Source organism: Coregonus lavaretus (assembly GCF_964263955.1).
Source record: "Coregonus lavaretus genome assembly, chromosome: 14".
Classification (NCBI taxonomy): domain Eukaryota; kingdom Metazoa; phylum Chordata; class Actinopteri; order Salmoniformes; family Salmonidae; genus Coregonus; species Coregonus lavaretus.
Genome location: NC_140001.1, coordinates 9,665,998 through 9,681,602, shown reverse-complemented (window position 1 = coordinate 9,681,602; position 15,605 = coordinate 9,665,998). Strand labels below are relative to the sequence as shown.

The window sequence follows — 15,605 nt, the reverse complement described above, 5'->3', positions numbered from 1 at the left end:
AAACTCTACCAGAGATACAATCTATTACTTATTGTGTGTTTTATTGTTACATACACCAGATAGGTGAAGTGAAATGTGTTGTTTTACAGGGACATCCATAGTAGTACAGCGCCACTGGAGCAAATTAGGGTTAAGTGTCTTGCTTAAGGGCACATCGACAGATTTGACACCTCGGGTATTCAAACCAGCGACCTTTCGGTTCCTAACCCAACACTCTAACCGTTAGGCTACCTGCCGCCCACAATCTTACCAGAGTAAATAAACAATAAAGAAACAAGTGAATTATAATTATGCATTGACTATGGGGTGCGTTCTCTCACATTTCGACCAGAATTATCTGTCCAGTTTGCAGCACTGTTGTGGATCGTGCAGCTACTGGTAGTCATGTTTGGCATGACATCTTTATTTAGGTGCTTTTCTAGTATAGCAGGCCAGTTAAAACACTGATAATTTGAGCTTTTCAGAAGAGAACCCAGATATCATGAGCCACTCATCGATGGCTTTCTCATTGTTGTCCACATCCTCTTGCCAGTCCAGATGCCACCGCAGGTTTGCGATGACTTGGGTATAATTATCACCAAGGCTCTTGCGCCATGCAGCAAACTGTTGCTTATTGTAGAGACGGACTGCCTTAGAGACTTGAGGGTAGTCTACTGTGCTGCGCAGCAGCTTGTCCAGGTGACGACACACATCAGGGAATTTGGACGCCACATTGTGAAGCTCCTCTTTGTCCACTGTTAGGTCTGTCAGGGGAGAGATATTAAAAGTGTTAAAAGAGGAAAGGCTGGTTGCAGAGATTTGATCTACATAGACCCTGCGGCTGAGGTAGGGCTGCACCTGAGGGAAAATTTGGACAAAGGTTACCAAGTACCCACAGTAGTGGTACTGTCCCAAATCATCTTTATCCACTAAATAAAATGATTAGATATTGGACCGTGTGTGTCATTTACATACTGTGATGTTGAGGGATAAAAAACAAACCCTAAACCCTCTTTCCTCCAGTAGTAATCTTTCAGTGGGGGGTGGAAGGGACTCACCGAATAGCTGCGGGGGGACACTCAGACCATCTGCATAGGTAATGTACTTCCACCGGCCCTCCCTCAACATATAGGTGGAGGCATTGGCATTGCAGCCGTGGTATTCACTCAATACCCAGTCTGGGCGAGTCCGGGCGGGCCGGGCTGCAGATTGGGACAGCAAAGGCAGGAGAGAATGACCACTAGTGCCACCTGGCACCGCTAAGCCTGCCATCTCTGCAAAAATATATGTGGAATGGAATCAGTTTACTGACCAGGACGTGTAACAACCCGTTGAATCCCTCCATCATCCAGCCCCGTGCTTCTGACCCTGAGATACTCCTGCACTTACCCAGCACAGTGGGATAGATGTCCACCAAAGACACTGGCTGACTCAGCTGCAGGCCAGACTTCACCCCAGGCCCCATGGTGAGCAGGGGGATATGGGAGCTGCCCTCAAACATGGACATCTTGTAGAACTGTCGGTGCTCCATGGCCAGGTCACCGTGGTCAGATGTGAAGAGCAGCACTGTGGTGTCCAGCAAGCCTGTGTCCCGCAGAGCTGAGATCACCTGGCCTAGAAGGACCACAGAGAGCAGCACAGCCACAGAATGGTTAGTGCTATCTGGGATCCTTGGGACGTCCCTACCCTGAACCCTAACCATAACCCTTACTTAACTTTAACAATTTTAAATTTAAACTTCAATGGAGTAGGGACGTCCCAAGGATTCCAGATAGCACGGACCGCCACAGAATGAGTGTCTGTTGGGATTATTTTCAAGGGGTAGTAGAAGTGTGTAACGTAAGAGACTACTTATTCAACTTCCAAACTACATTTGTACACAAGGTTTTTTGCAAGAATGTTGTAGACCTAATCAATGTATGAAAACTGATTTGAGTTGCACAAGGTTGCAGAACATCCTATGGTTGGTGGCTGCTTGGCTGGCACGTGGCTAGATGTTTTACTACCACCAGCAATAAATCTGCAATAAACCAGTATAACACCAGTAGCTGCTAAACTGTCCATTGCTGAACACCACATTCTGCAACACTGTAAAACATTGTAAGGATGTTCACATTTGGCCAACCACGAAATTTCAGACACACAAACAATTAAGTCACCACTAACCCAGCATGGCATCTGTTTCAGCACACATAGCATAGTAGAAGGCCCGTATCTTTCTGACCTCCTGCTCTGTGAAGTTCCCACTGCAGTTCTTGGTGAAGGTGGAGTAGTAGTCCACAGGGTGCATGTCGGACAACGGCAGCCATTTTGGAACAGAGATTAATTCAGGCATCACCTGTGTGGACAGCAGCTCCTTATTACACATGCTGTGAAATGGAACACAAGCGCACACTGCAAATGGGAATCAATCAACAGGGTTTGACAATCTAGAGTAAAGTTGAATGCTTCTGAAGATGTATCGAAATTTGGTTAGCACAGTTAAAACAAAGCTAGACTGCTAACATGACACAAGACTCCTTTAAAATTGTAAATAGGAACTAGCAGTAATACTTCTGGAATGGCCTGAAGAGAACGTGCCTTTTCGAGCCAGTAAGGAGAGGTGCGGAAGGTGGACCCCCCAGCGTTGGGCCCCAAGGAGTCTGTGACGTAGGGGTGTGGCAGGTTCAGGCCCAGGTAGAGGGCGAAAGGCTGGGAGAGAGGCGCAGCTTTGTGGCGGATCCACTGGGTGGCAATGTCTGTGGTTCTCCAGTCCTTGGTCATGACTCTCGTTGTGGACGCATCCCCAACCAGGTCTGTTACTGGCCGGCCCTCTTGCCGCAGAAGGAAAGGCACATCTCGCGTCCATGCCTCCACACGATTACTGGAGTGGAAATACACACATCATAGAAACGTGACGTCGCCAAACGAGACACATGAGGAAAAAACATAGGCCAAAATAAAAGACATGAGTCAGAAATCAAGTGACAGTTCACATTAGGGGAAAATGAGACTGAATAGAACACTTCCATGCACTAGCCTATCTATCTACTGTAAAGTCTCTGCATCTCTTAGCATTACAAGACTGGCTACAAGTGAGCCCCCCGTTCCCTGTAAAATGGTGCCGTCAGTTCTGTTATAAATTCATGACTCACTGCAGTGCCCACCCACCTGACAGAGTGACTTCCTGAAGTGTAGTCCAGCTTCCCAACACTCAATGTGTTATAGCCATTCTGTTGGAGCAGGTCCATCCACGTTGTGGCATTGGGGTCCAGGCACTTATAATTATTCCAGGACTCAGTTAAATGGACAAAGCGACCACTCCACATAGCTGAGAAAAATAATCAACATACAACAGACTGTGAAATGTTTCAATCCATGGACCTATGGTGGTCATTGGATTGAAATACAGTTGCAGTATTGTTTGAGTTTGAATACAATTTGAGCTGGCTACATTCTATTAATTGCATTCCTTTGTACTGAACAGGTCTGTTACAAACTATTGGAATCGGAGTCATCCACCAGCATTATGCAATTCAACTTCTTGTTATGTATGTTGTCAATGGTTCGTAACATGGCCCACATTATTGACCAATGATCTGCTGTTACCTTGAGGTCTTCCATACAAATGCACACTGTGAATGGTTAGAATCATAAAATCTAACATCTTACCTGCTCTTGAGGGACAACAGATTGGAGAATTGGTGTAGGCATTGAGGAAGACAGTGCCTAGCTCCCGGAGGTAGTTTAAGTATGGTAACTGGACCACCCTACTCCCAGGGTCAAAGGTCAGCCGCCCATCCTTCAGCAAAAGGGAAATAATCCTTTATCCCTTCCTTGAGGTAGTAACAGAGCATCTACTATCTCTCTAGTAATAATCACTGATCCATGACTGATTAGATAGATAACTGAAAACATCCCACCCTCCAACCTTATCAGAGCAGTGATAAGTTAACTAGGTATATTCAAACTCACTGGTGGCAACAATTTATCATCACTCATCAGCAAAGTTTAATTTAAATCTAATCCACACAATGTCATGAAAATGTTCTGTAAAACGAATCAAAAACGTTTACAAAATGTAAAAGTGGCAGTACTTACAAATGCATCAGACATCACCATCACAATGTTGGGTCTGAAGTTTGTGCTACGATTTTGGCACATACATTGTCCATGAGTTTGGGAAAGTATAAGGAGAACTAACCATGTTCCATACATCGCATACATCAGTTTAAAAATTATAATTATTACGACCTTAACTGCTGCTTGACGAGGGGCATTTCTTCAGGGAAGTGACTGTGTCGTCCAGTCACAAGACATCTACTCATCAGCCATAATTTCGACCAGGGCTTCTTAACTGCAGCAAATCAATTTTCACGTTTGTTATTGTTCCGCAATAGTCACGTGGTGTTTCCATTGCAGTACTAGGTTTCTAGCAGCAGATGGTGACATCTGGTTTCATTCAGTCATACCATTGAAAAAATGGCCTTTCTGCCTCAGTCTGAAAGCCCACATAGGGCCTACTGCACCACCATGGAGCATCAAATATCTGATTAGTTGGGAAAAGTGAAGTTAGCTCTAATAAATAGTTAATTTATACAAGTTTATAACAAATGTCTACTTTCATTGTATGTAGAAATCACAGGGAAATGACACATTTTAAAAGAAATCGAAAAATTAAAACGTAATTTAATCTCAACAATTTGTATATTTCTTTCATTCTTAAAGTAATTTCCATTCTTTTGTCTTCAGTAATTGACCTTCCAGTAATTGACCTTCCCAAAGTTCTTGAGTTATGGCCCAGTTGGTTCAAAGCAGTGGGTTGACCTGAGGGTCTGGTCCGGCCGTCAGCTACTCCAGGGGAAACAGTGGCACAAGCAGATTGTTCCGTATGGGCTTCAGCTCTGCACTGTGCTCTGGCTGGGCTGGGCATCCTTTGAGGGGGCTGAAACGGGTCCCCTGGGGGCCTTTGAGAGTGACCCCTGAGGCCAGCTCCATGCTGTCCAGCATCAGAGTGCCAGAGAAGGGTACAATCCCCTCACTGTTGCCCCCATGTGGAATACTCCTTCTAATTGCCAGACAGACTGTCCCAGTCAGGGCACTTCTCCTCTGGGCCCTGGATGGGCCTTTGTAGTTGGTCAAGGGTTTCATTGCCTTTGTCTGTGTGGTGTGTTGTTTCTCACGATTCTGCCCTGCTGCCAGTGGACCTCCGGTTCTCCATGGATGGCGCTTTGAGGGACTGGCATCCAGCACCTCATATTGGGGCCAGACACAATGGCGTGGAAGAGAGGCAAGATCCAGTCTCGGGATAGCTGGGAAGCCTCCAAGCTGAGGACGGAGCTTAGCACTTTGGACAGAGCTGTTTGGGAATGTCTCTACATACTCTTCTTCCTCAGTCACTGAGCTGTTCAGAGAATGACTTGGAGACTGCAGGTAGTCCTCTGTAGGAGTGGTGGGTGATGAGTGATGCTGCCTCCTCGTTCCTCCCTCAGTTATGGGTGGGGGGACAGGGGATAGTTTGAAACCCCTAAAACCTGGTGGCTCTCTGGCTTTTCTGTCTTCTCTGGAATGCTTGAGTGAGGAACTAAGCTGGCTCACTGTGTGAGTCCTGTGATTGGCCCTATGACCTGTCCGTCCAGCCGCCTCACCAACTGGAGTGTACCTCTGGAGGAAAACACCAGAGATGTGTTAGATTACATTATTATGATCAAATTATTAGCTTTACAGTATTAGCTTTACACCGGCCACTCACCAGTAAGCAAGCCACTCACCAGTAAGCAAGCAACTAGCTTCAAATAATATATTTCATGGAATTTTCTTATTTTACTATTTCTACTTCCTTTACTACTACATATTTACTGCTAGATATATCCTTGACATTTTGGGTTATTTCCAGGTAGAATTGTCAGAGCGGAAACACAATGCATCTTGATGGAGTATTGTTCAGAGCTACCTGTAGGGGAGAAGGGTATTTTGTTGGCTTGGCTTGCAGAACAAGCACACAGCCTTGTGCCCAGGAGTCTGTAGTTGACGGCAGGGGCTCTGAATCTTCTGCCCAGGAGGGGGCACTGTCTGGTCCCTCCCCCTCATCCTGGACCAGGAACTGCCACTCCAGAATCTGCACCAAAGAATCTCGGGCCCAGGACGCTGTGAATGGCTCTGGCTAGAGAAAATACATTTCATTGACAGTCCCGCAAAGAATTATCAGCATTATTGGTGAGAGGATAGAAAAGTGAAATTGGTTGCCAGCCAGATTGAATCAGGGCATTTGATCCTCTGAGCAAAGGAAGGCACTTATTGTAAAGTGAATTGATTAAATCAATAGTATATATACTACCCACCTTAGACTGATAAGCACATAAACTGAAGGATTCTTAATTGGCTACAGTACATTTATTAATACTTGTTTGAAACCTAATTAGAATGTCATCTCTGCACAGTGATTGTATCAGACTACTGTCTGACACAGGTAGTCTCCACCTGTGAACGTAAGGCCTCACCTGTCTCTGGAGGTACACAGTGTAACACTTCTCCATGACATGGTTCATGAATTCATACAGGACCTCCACCACCACCTCCTCTCCTTCCTCCTGCCCTAGCATGGACACCCAGTTGGACTCTGTCAGGCGGCCCGGGACAATGTCCACCACATCTGGACTCTGGGAAGGAGGAGGGGGGGGTGCAGGGGCAGAGTTGGTGCGCCCCTTCTCAGCACGGGACTTTGATGCAGCGCGGGACATCTTTGTCGGGAGCCTGAGTTAACACATAGGCTAAATAGAGAATTATAAAAATATGAATTAGGGCTGTACTAGATTAGAATTGCGTGAGTGCAGCAACTGAACAAAGAGATAGGCTATTATTGATTTTGCAGCCATTCAAAGCAAGTGACAGTTTAGCCATCACTTTTAGTTATAGTTCGGGTTCAGTATCTTGTCCTTTTCAACTCTCACTCCCTCTAAAAGTACTAGATTAATTTGTAAATTTCTGTTTCATGGATGGAGTTACAATATGCCTTCTTGGTGGGTTTTTTACTTGGGGAGAGTTGTCACTTTCTTGAGACACACCAGACTGTCTGCAGAGGGCAACAACAACACAGCCACAACACCTTGTATTGGACAAGAAGTGAAACATCTTTGAAGCTGCCTGCAGTGATTGAACAACCTAGCCAAGTGAAGCAATGCATCAACAAACATAAAAGGTTGCTTGCTAATCTAGATAACAATACTTAGGTACCTTAAACAAAGAGCAGGCTGAAAATCTTTGTCTTCAATGTGATGGAAGAAAAACAAGAAGACACGTCGCTCCCCTACTTTCTTTGCACCCAAAAGGACAGGATTGCTTAGCAACTGAAAACGCCACTACTTTTCTTGTGTACACAGAACGTATGACGTTTCACGCAAAGGTGGAGCTGTCACTATGGCTGCAAAGGACGCGCAATGGTAATCTCCACCTTGCTAAATGAAATGCAATCTAGCTAGGACTTGTTGATGAATGAATAACATAACAAAGAATACTGCTAACCGTATTTATCTAGTGAATAGCAGAATCTACGATAGAAGCTAATGTTAGTTCACAATACGGTATTCTGATCGACAATACTTACCTTAGGCTTGCTAGCAGCAACTAGCTAACGTTACAGTAGCTAGCTAGCGTTAGAAAGCTGAATAGACTTAAAGGCAACTTTAGCTGACTATTTGCATGTTTGCTGAATTGCATTGAGCTAACTAGTTCCTCATTAATGTAACGTATCTGTTAGTTAACATAGCCGACAATGGACTGGCCGTTAGTTAGATAGCTTCTAACGTCTTCCAAATTCATATGAGTGTAGAACTGATTAGCTATACAGCTAGCTTGATTCAAGTGCCCAGTGTGGTAGTGGTCAAAAATCCCATTTGGATGACTAACGTTAGCTGGCTAGTAGGTCAGCATGTTCGCTGAACTTGTTCATAGTGAGAATGAGAGTCTTCACGTTGGGCAACATTATGTTGCTGCTATTGTGTTCTTGTGAATGACAATAGGGCGGCAGGTAGCTTAGTGGTTAAGAGCTTTGTGCCAGTAACCGAAAGGTCGCTGGTTCTAATCCCCGAGCCGACTAGGTGAAAAATCTGTCGATGTGCCCTTAAGCAAGGCACTTAACCCTAATTGCTCCTGTAAGTCGCTCTGGATAAGAGCGTCTGCTAAATGTAATATATTTTACCCTACCTCTTTTCCCACATCTCATTCACTCACCCAACTCACAGACACAGCGACACACACACACTGCGAACTAACTGCAATATTAACCAACTTTATTTCTCATTGTTTCCCCAGAATTGTCATCATTAAGGACACTATTTGCACCACCCTCCCTATTTACCCAATTCAACTGATAAGATTGAAAGATGTACCACAAAGAGAAGAGCATCCAGATCAAAAGCAGTGCATCTGCGCTGTACAACAACCTGAGTGTGCTGCGCATAGCCCCACGGAGCTTGACCTATTTCACAGTGGTACACGCCAACATGGTCAACATGGTCAGTGCTTCTTGGGATGGACTCAACTACTCCCATCGCCAGCTGCAGTCCAAAGAGGCCAACGTCACTACCAGCTCCTCCCTCATCATGCAGGTAGAGTGTTATTAGTGCTGGCCAAGAGGGTGTCAGTGGATCATGAATGATATGGGTCTACTTTCTTCTTTCATGTCCATGTTAGATAGACATGAGTTGGTACAGTATGTAATCTTTTGTTGAAGGGGAAATTTGCTGTCTCTCCTTTCAGGCAGCCTGGTGTGTCCTCCCATCACGTGACATCCTAGTGCTCACTTCTCAGAAAGGCATCCAGGTGAGTGGATTGTGTGTGTGTGTGCGTGTGTCACAGGAGGTTGTTGGCACCTTAATTGGGGAGGACAGGCTTGTGGTAATGGCTGGAGTGGAATAGGTGGAATGGTATCAAATACATCAAAGACATGGTTTCCGTGTGTTTGATGCCATTCCATTCACTCCTTTCCAGACATTATTATGAGCTGTCTTCCCCTCAGCAGCATCCTGTGGCGTTTGTGTGGCAGTGGCCTTATACAATGGTGTCCGCTGTGTCTGCCTGTTGCTCAGGTATTGACAGCTGTGTCTGTGTTCCAGATGTATGAGTCGGATGGATCCATAATGGTGTACTGGCACGCACTGGAAACGCCTGAGACCCCAACAGGTAAATTCCGCACCATATACAAATACTCAGTCTCCTCTAACCCTTACCAGTGCACACAAACCCAAGAGAGATTCTTCCTTTGGATATGAATGAGTTGCCCCTTTCTCTCTACCCAGTAACAGCTACAGAAGCTCTGCTTCAAGAGTCCTATTTCTCTGTCTCTGCTGTCTGATTGTCTGGTGGCCATCTTTACCATGGAGAGGTGTCTTTACCATGGAGAGGTGTCTTTACCATGGAGAGGTGTCTTTACCATGGAAAGGTGTCTTTACCATGGAGAGGTGTCTTTACCATGGAAAGGTGTCTTTACCAGGGAGAGGTGTCTTTACCATGGAAAGGTGTATTTACCATGGAGAGGTGTCTTTACCATGGAGAGGTGTCTTTACCATGGAGTGGTGTCTTTACCATGGAGAGGTATCTTTACCATGGAGAGGTGTCTTTACCATGGAGAGATGTCTTTACCATGGAGAGGTGTCTTTACCATGGAGAGGTGTCTTTACCATGGAGAGGTGTCTTTACCATGGAAAGGTGTCTTTACCAGGGAGAGGTGTCTTTACCATGGAAAGGTGTATTTACCATGGAGAGGTGTCTTTACCAGGGAGAGGTGTATTTACCATGAAGAGGTGTATTTACCATGGAGAGGTGTCTTTACCATGGAGAGGTGTCTTTACCATGGAGAGGTGTCTTTACCATGGAGAGGTGTCTTTACCATGGAGAGGTGTCTTTACCATGGAGAGGTGTCTTTACCATGGGAAGGTGTCTTTACCATGGAGAGGTGTCTTTACCATGGAGAGGTGTCTTTACCATGGAGAGGTGTCTTTACCATGGAGAGGTGTCTTTACCATGGAAAGGTGTCTTTACCATGGAGAGGTGTCTTTACCATGGAGAGGTGTCTTTACCATGGAGAGGTGTCTTTACCATGGAGAGGTGTCTTTACCATGGAGAGGTGTCTTTACCATGGAGAGGTGTCGTTACCATGGAGAGGTGTCTACCATGGAGAGGAGTTTGTTGGTATACTGTATGTTGAGTGTGTGAGCTCAGAGGACTGTGATGATGATATATCCTGATCTCTACCCACAGCTCAGGCAGTGTTTGCTCGAGGGATTGCAGCAGTGCGGGAAAAATACATCTGTGTGGGTAAGTACAGAATGAGCACGGCAAGCCAGGCCTCTCTCTCAGGACAACCTGCAATCACTTCACACCTGACAGGATGTTGAAAAACCCCCCAGCCAATTTCATATCTTTCTCTCTCTCTCTCTCTCTCTCTCTCTCTCTCTCTCTCTCTCTCTCTGTTTCTCCTCTCTCTCTCTCTCTCTCTCTCTCTCTCTCTCTCTCTCTCTCTCTCTCTCTCTCTCTCTCTGTTTCTCCTCTCTCTCTCTCTCTCTCTCTCTCTCTCTCTCTCTGTCCTCTCTCTCTCTCTCTCTCTCTCTCTCTCTCTCTCTCGCTCTCTCTCTCTCTCTCTCTCTCTCTCTCTCTCTCTCTCTCTCTCTCTCTCTCTCTCGCTCTCTCTCTCGCTCTCTCTCTCGCTCTCTCTCTCGCTCTCTCTCTCGCTCTCTCTCTCGCTCTCTCTCTCTCTCTCTCTCTCTCTCTCTCTCTCTCTCTCTCTCTCTCTCTCTCTCTCTCTCTCTCTATCTGCAGGCATCTCGTCTGGCTCTATGCTGGTGTTTGACGTCCCAAGTAAAGGCAGTAACATCACCCTCTCAGAGGTGCTGGAGGAGCACAAGGAGTCCATCACGGATATGGCCTCAGAATGCTCCGGAAGCCTGGTACTATGCACGCACACACACTATGTCTGTTGTTAATCTAGGAAAAGCATTATCCATTTGGGGTCAAGTGTTATGTTTGATAATATCCGTAACCATGTAGAACCGACAGACAGATGAATGTGTAGTTGTCTGTCAATATGCATCGATCACAGCTTTAGATATTGACCCTGTTGTTGATGCTCTTCCTCCCCCAGGAGTGCATAGCAGACATGGTGAGTGCTGACGACTCTGGCAACCTCTGTGTGTGGAAGTCAGGAGAGGACTTCCAGCTGCTCAACAAGATCCCTGGTTTTGAGTGAGTGAGTTACTGACTGTAGGATCCTTTAACCACAGTTGAACTCCCTTCTTCAGATAGGTCCGTAGAGGCCTTGTAGTTATGGGTTCCTCTTGCCATTGGCCTGATATGTGTGGAAATGCTACCACTGACCTCAATGCCTCTGCCCTCTTCTTGTCCCAGTATGAGCTGCTCCTCAGTGAAGCTGTGGAAGGGCACCGTGGTGGCAGGCTATGGCACAGGGCAGATCCGTCTCTATGAGGCCGTGACGGGGATCGTCCACGCAGAGGTCAACGCCCACGCACGCTGGATCTACTCCTTGGACATCGCCCCCTTCTCTGGCCTGGTGAGGTCAACACCAGATGCAGTCAGGATGGGGCAATGAGAGGGATTGGCAATTTCCATATGACTATCTATCCAGACAAAGCACTGTGTTTATCACCAGTTGTATTGAAGATGATTTAAAGCAAGCTACTAGAGATCCATGTAGAAAGGCGAAACATCTGATTGTAAGGGGGTGAATACTGATGCTAATGGATTTGTTTCCCTGTCTGTCTGTCTGTCTGTCTGTGTGTGTTTGTGCTCCAAGCTTCTGTCTGCTGCTGAGGACTCTCTGGTGAGAGTGTGGCATCTGACGATGACCCCAGAGACTAACAGTGTGGAGGTAACCTCTCAAACAACACCAGGGAGGGACCCCACTACACCACGCACACACAGACGGACAGACATTGATTCCCTCCCTCTCTCTCCCTCCAGATCGTGCACATGTATAACGAGTGTGTGACAGACACCCAGATTTGCGGGGCTAAGTTCTGCGATGGGGACGGCTACGCCTTCGCTGTGACGGGCTATGACCTGAGTGAGATCATCCGCTACACACAGGCCTAAGAGCACTAGCACGCACCATGGGAGATATGCATGTATATGTGTGTGTGTGTGTGTGTGTGTGAGGTTGACATGTGAACGGAGTGTGTCAGCTCAGCAGTATCTCTGTGGGGCCAGTGAGTGGGTGACAAAAGGAAAGCCTAGAGCAGGAAACGTCTGCCTGATAGACCATGCAGACTCTAATTCCACCAGATCAATGGTCTTCAGAGAGACGGAAAGCCTATGAAGGAGCAGGAAACATCTGCCTGATATACCATGCAGACTCTAATTCCACCAGATCAATGGTCTACAGAGAGATGGAAAGCCTATGAAGGTTAACTCAGAAACAAACTAGGGCTATGACCCATCTCCATCTACTATGACCTAACTAGAGGACATGATACAGTATGTATGTCCAGAGCATCTCTCACATGGATATGAACTTTGGTCCAGAGGTAAGATCGAAGAATATTGTCTCAATCAAGTAGTTTCCTACATATCACATCTGCACTTTGTAGACAACGACACGCTAAAGAAAAAGTGAGACATCTTACGATATATGAGGAGAAAGATGATTTGTATATTTTGACTGATCACATGCTGGCTTATGCTGACACATTCCCTCGGTGTTGAGTAGTGCTGTGTGTGTGTGTGTGTGTGTGTGTGTGTGTGTGTGGTGTGTGCATGCGAGCAAGTGTGTAATGGACCAGTAACGGACCATGAAACTACAGATTAGTGTGTATAAATCTGTTTTACAGATTTTTTTTAAAAGGGAGTAGGCTATGCTGCAAACACTTAGTGTTGTTGAAAGCAGCACAATGACTCTGGTGTCTCAGTATAGCATTGTTGCAAGTATTTACAATGTGTATGTTAATGTAGGTCGTTCAGCATTCAGTTTGGAAATGTAACATTCCTTTGACTTAGTCTTAAATATTATTATACAGCATCACTGTATAAATGTACTGTAACTATGAATCAACTTTACAAAATAAATGTTTATTGTAGATAACTGTCTTTTCTCTTTAATATGTTTGTGCTTTGTGTTTCTTAATTGTAGTATGCTTGCAGCAAACTGATCTTGCAGCAAATAGTAGCGAATGGCGGGTCAGGGAAGAGAACCTGGGTCGCTGGCACAATGGCAAACACTCTACACATCACGCCAATAGGGTTAACCCACTTGGTTAGAATTCTAACGTGGGTCGCTCCTATAGCGAGGATCGCTATACTGCCCTCTCTGAACTGCAAGGCACGTCCCCGTGCTTCAATCTAACGCTGCCCGTCACACTTCCGGCCGTGCATTCCGATGGCAGCCATCCCACTTCTGACACCAGTGTAGCGAAAGGCGGAGCAGGCAAGTGAACACGTCAAACCAATCAAATGCCTTGCTTGGGTGGAACCACTATGTTAGTGTTGTAGGTGCAACAGTACGTGAAGATGGCTGAGAAATCGTCGATTTAAAACCCCATCAAAATATATTATGTATGTCGATGTTGTGTATAGAGCACACTTCTGGCAAAACACAATTCAGTTTATCCTCCACGGTTTCTTCCATGTTGCAAACTAGCATATGGAACAACTCTCTGGAAAATGTGTCATTCCCGGTCTGAAAACAGTGATGAACATAACATGTAGCACCAACGGGCATGTGTGGGGGAGGGTTCTTGAAATGTAACATCCAATCAAAATCCCAGAAAAAGGTTATATCTATAACTACATTTTGACAAAAATGCAGATAGAACCTTATAGTGCCAAGCTCTCGAAATTGTAAAGTTGTAACAGTGATATAAAATGTTTAGTTATGGTACAACACACTACACTAGGCTACTTCATGAAATGTAGAATAAAAAAACTGCTCTGTTTCCTCATACATGAGATGTTCATGTAATGAGTGGAATGTAGCAGAGTGTGTTCCAGGTGCAGCAGAATACAATCGGACCTGAGATCTAACTATGGCTGTGTGTGTGTGTCGACTGACCTGAACTTGTCCAATAAGAAACATCCGTTTTCATTGCAAAAAGTTTTCTGTGTACTACTGTTTGCTACGGTGTACACTAATGAATGCACCCCTGTTGTCAATGATGGCCTCATCTGTAGATGCACTGGAGCATCTGAACTCAAAGCCTCTAAAGAAGTTTAAGTGGTTCCTGAAGCTGCCGGATGGCTTCCCTCCTATCCCAAAGAGCCAGCTGGGGAATGTTGACAGACAGGACAAAGTGGATCAGATGGTGGAGACCTACAGGGAAGATGGTGCTGTGAAGGTCACACTGAAGATCCTGCGGCAGATTGACCAAAACAACCTAGCTCATAAGTTAATGAAAGAGTGCAAAATAGGTCATTCTAGTTCAGATATCAAATAATATTTATATATATTATATATATTTTGAAATTGGTTTTAAGAGGCACATGCATCTACTATTTTAAGTGTCCAGAATGTTGATCGTAAAAATATATTCCTCTGTTTATTGTTAATTAGTCAAATCTTGACAACTTAATGTGACTGGAGAAGTCTTTAAACAGTTCAATTTATGATGGTAGAAATATCCTGATCTTAGAGTTCCCTTTCCTCTTTCTCCTGGGAGAGGATGTTGAGGAAAGAGCTACTTCTTGTGTTCCAGCTCAGAAGGGTCCTCCTGTCCATCGGTCCAACAGCACTGAGACTAGAGACCATGTTGTTGCCCCTACACTCCCTGCTGGAGACTCTACAGAAGATGGTGAATAGGTAGCAGAACATTTCATACACAGAGAGAACTCGGGCACAAATACACGTTGAATAATTGCAATGCTTTAGATAAATATGCATCCTTAAGAAAAGGCAGTGTTTTTTAAATGAAGATTGTTTTCATGTATTGTTTGGAGAGTAGTGCAGTCAGACATGGGTGAGGCAGAGCACATAATCAAAAAAATTAAGAGAGACCACATTTACATTGTGTTGCAGCAACTCGACAGCAATCCAAATTGTAGTAATACAATCACTCTGTTCCTCAACTGTTTAACTGATTTAGTCAGTCTTGATCCAATAGACTGTCTGTGAAGAAGAGGGTCCAATCAGTGTCTTCTCAGAAACTATGGGCGGGCTTAGCCCGAATACCCACGTGGCCAAATGCCGCGTTCACATGCTAGTCGGAACTTGGAAATGTCTGACTTTATAACTAATTGAACGCAGCACGTGTATAACTCCAACCAGTTAGCAAGTCAGACATTTTTTAGTTTCCTCATTCCGACTAGCACGTGAACTGGTTGATGGTGAACCAATCACTGCAAATATGTTTTGAATAACACCCCTCATTACAGACGCAGTCACAAATACAGTGGGGAAAAAAAGTATTTAGTCAGCCACCAATTGTGCAAGTTCTCCCACTTAAAAATATGACAGACAAAATTAGGAAAACAAATCCAGAAAATCACATTGTAGGATTTTTTATGAATTTATTTGCAAATTATGGTGGAAAATAAGTATTTGGTCAATAACAAAAGTTTCTCAATACTTTGTTATATACCCTTTGTTGGCAATGACACAGGTCAAACGTTTTCTGTAAGTCTTCACAAGGTTTTCACACACTGTTGCT

At 45.0% G+C, this 15,605-nt stretch overlaps 2 protein-coding genes across 3 annotated transcripts; one reads left to right on the top strand and one right to left on the bottom strand.

Annotated features, from left to right (window-relative positions):
- Positions 1-15: 15 nt before the first annotated feature.
- arsk (arylsulfatase family, member K) lies at positions 16-4,362 on the bottom strand. Of its 2 annotated transcripts, none has more exons than XM_084176484.1 (8): positions 4,060-4,362; positions 3,631-3,760; positions 3,130-3,289; positions 2,560-2,842; positions 2,146-2,317; positions 1,369-1,593; positions 1,038-1,181; positions 16-743 (listed from the first exon to the last, which is right to left on the bottom strand). In XM_084176484.1, exons 1-8 carry the CDS (start codon positions 4,183-4,185, stop codon positions 436-438), a joined length of 1,548 nt encoding a protein of 515 aa, XP_084032610.1. In that variant the 5' UTR covers positions 4,186-4,362; the 3' UTR covers positions 16-435. The 2 variants fall into 2 exon arrangements, with proteins under 2 accessions (XP_084032610.1, XP_084032609.1); XM_084176483.1 differs by having other exon boundaries at positions 1,038-1,253; positions 4,060-4,350.
- Positions 4,363-7,385: 3,023 nt separating this feature from the next.
- On the top strand, positions 7,386-13,046 carry wdr54 (WD repeat domain 54). Its single transcript, XM_084176337.1, has 10 exons — positions 7,386-7,397; positions 8,269-8,564; positions 8,716-8,778; positions 9,072-9,138; positions 10,216-10,272; positions 10,774-10,901; positions 11,096-11,196; positions 11,359-11,521; positions 11,765-11,839; positions 11,932-13,046. The coding sequence occupies exons 2-10, from the start codon at positions 8,340-8,342 to the stop codon at positions 12,061-12,063; spliced, it is 1,011 nt and encodes a 336-aa protein (XP_084032463.1). The 5' UTR covers positions 7,386-7,397; positions 8,269-8,339; the 3' UTR covers positions 12,064-13,046.
- Positions 13,047-15,605: the final 2,559 nt, after the last annotated feature.

What these genes read in the sequence shown, in the direction of transcription:
- arsk (XM_084176483.1), bottom strand. Translation starts at nt 4,185, where the DNA reads ATGTATGCGATGTATGGAACATGGTTAGTTCTCCTTATACTTTCCCAA. An exon ending in TGAAACAGATGCCATGCTGG is followed by an intron (nt 1,594 to 2,145) that starts GTTAGTGGTGAC and finishes TGGTCCTTCTAG; the next exon opens with GCCAGGTGATCTCAGCTCTG. An exon ending in CATCTATCCCACTGTGCTGG is followed by an intron (nt 1,254 to 1,368) that starts GTAAGTGCAGGA and finishes ATATTTTTGCAG; the next exon opens with AGATGGCAGGCTTAGCGGTG.
- wdr54 (XM_084176337.1), top strand. Translation starts at nt 8,340, where the DNA reads ATGTACCACAAAGAGAAGAGCATCCAGATCAAAAGCAGTGCATCTGCG. An exon ending in CAGAATGCTCCGGAAGCCTG is followed by an intron (nt 10,902 to 11,095) that starts GTACTATGCACG and finishes TTCCTCCCCCAG; the next exon opens with GAGTGCATAGCAGACATGGT. An exon ending in AACAAGATCCCTGGTTTTGA is followed by an intron (nt 11,197 to 11,358) that starts GTGAGTGAGTTA and finishes TTCTTGTCCCAG; the next exon opens with TATGAGCTGCTCCTCAGTGA.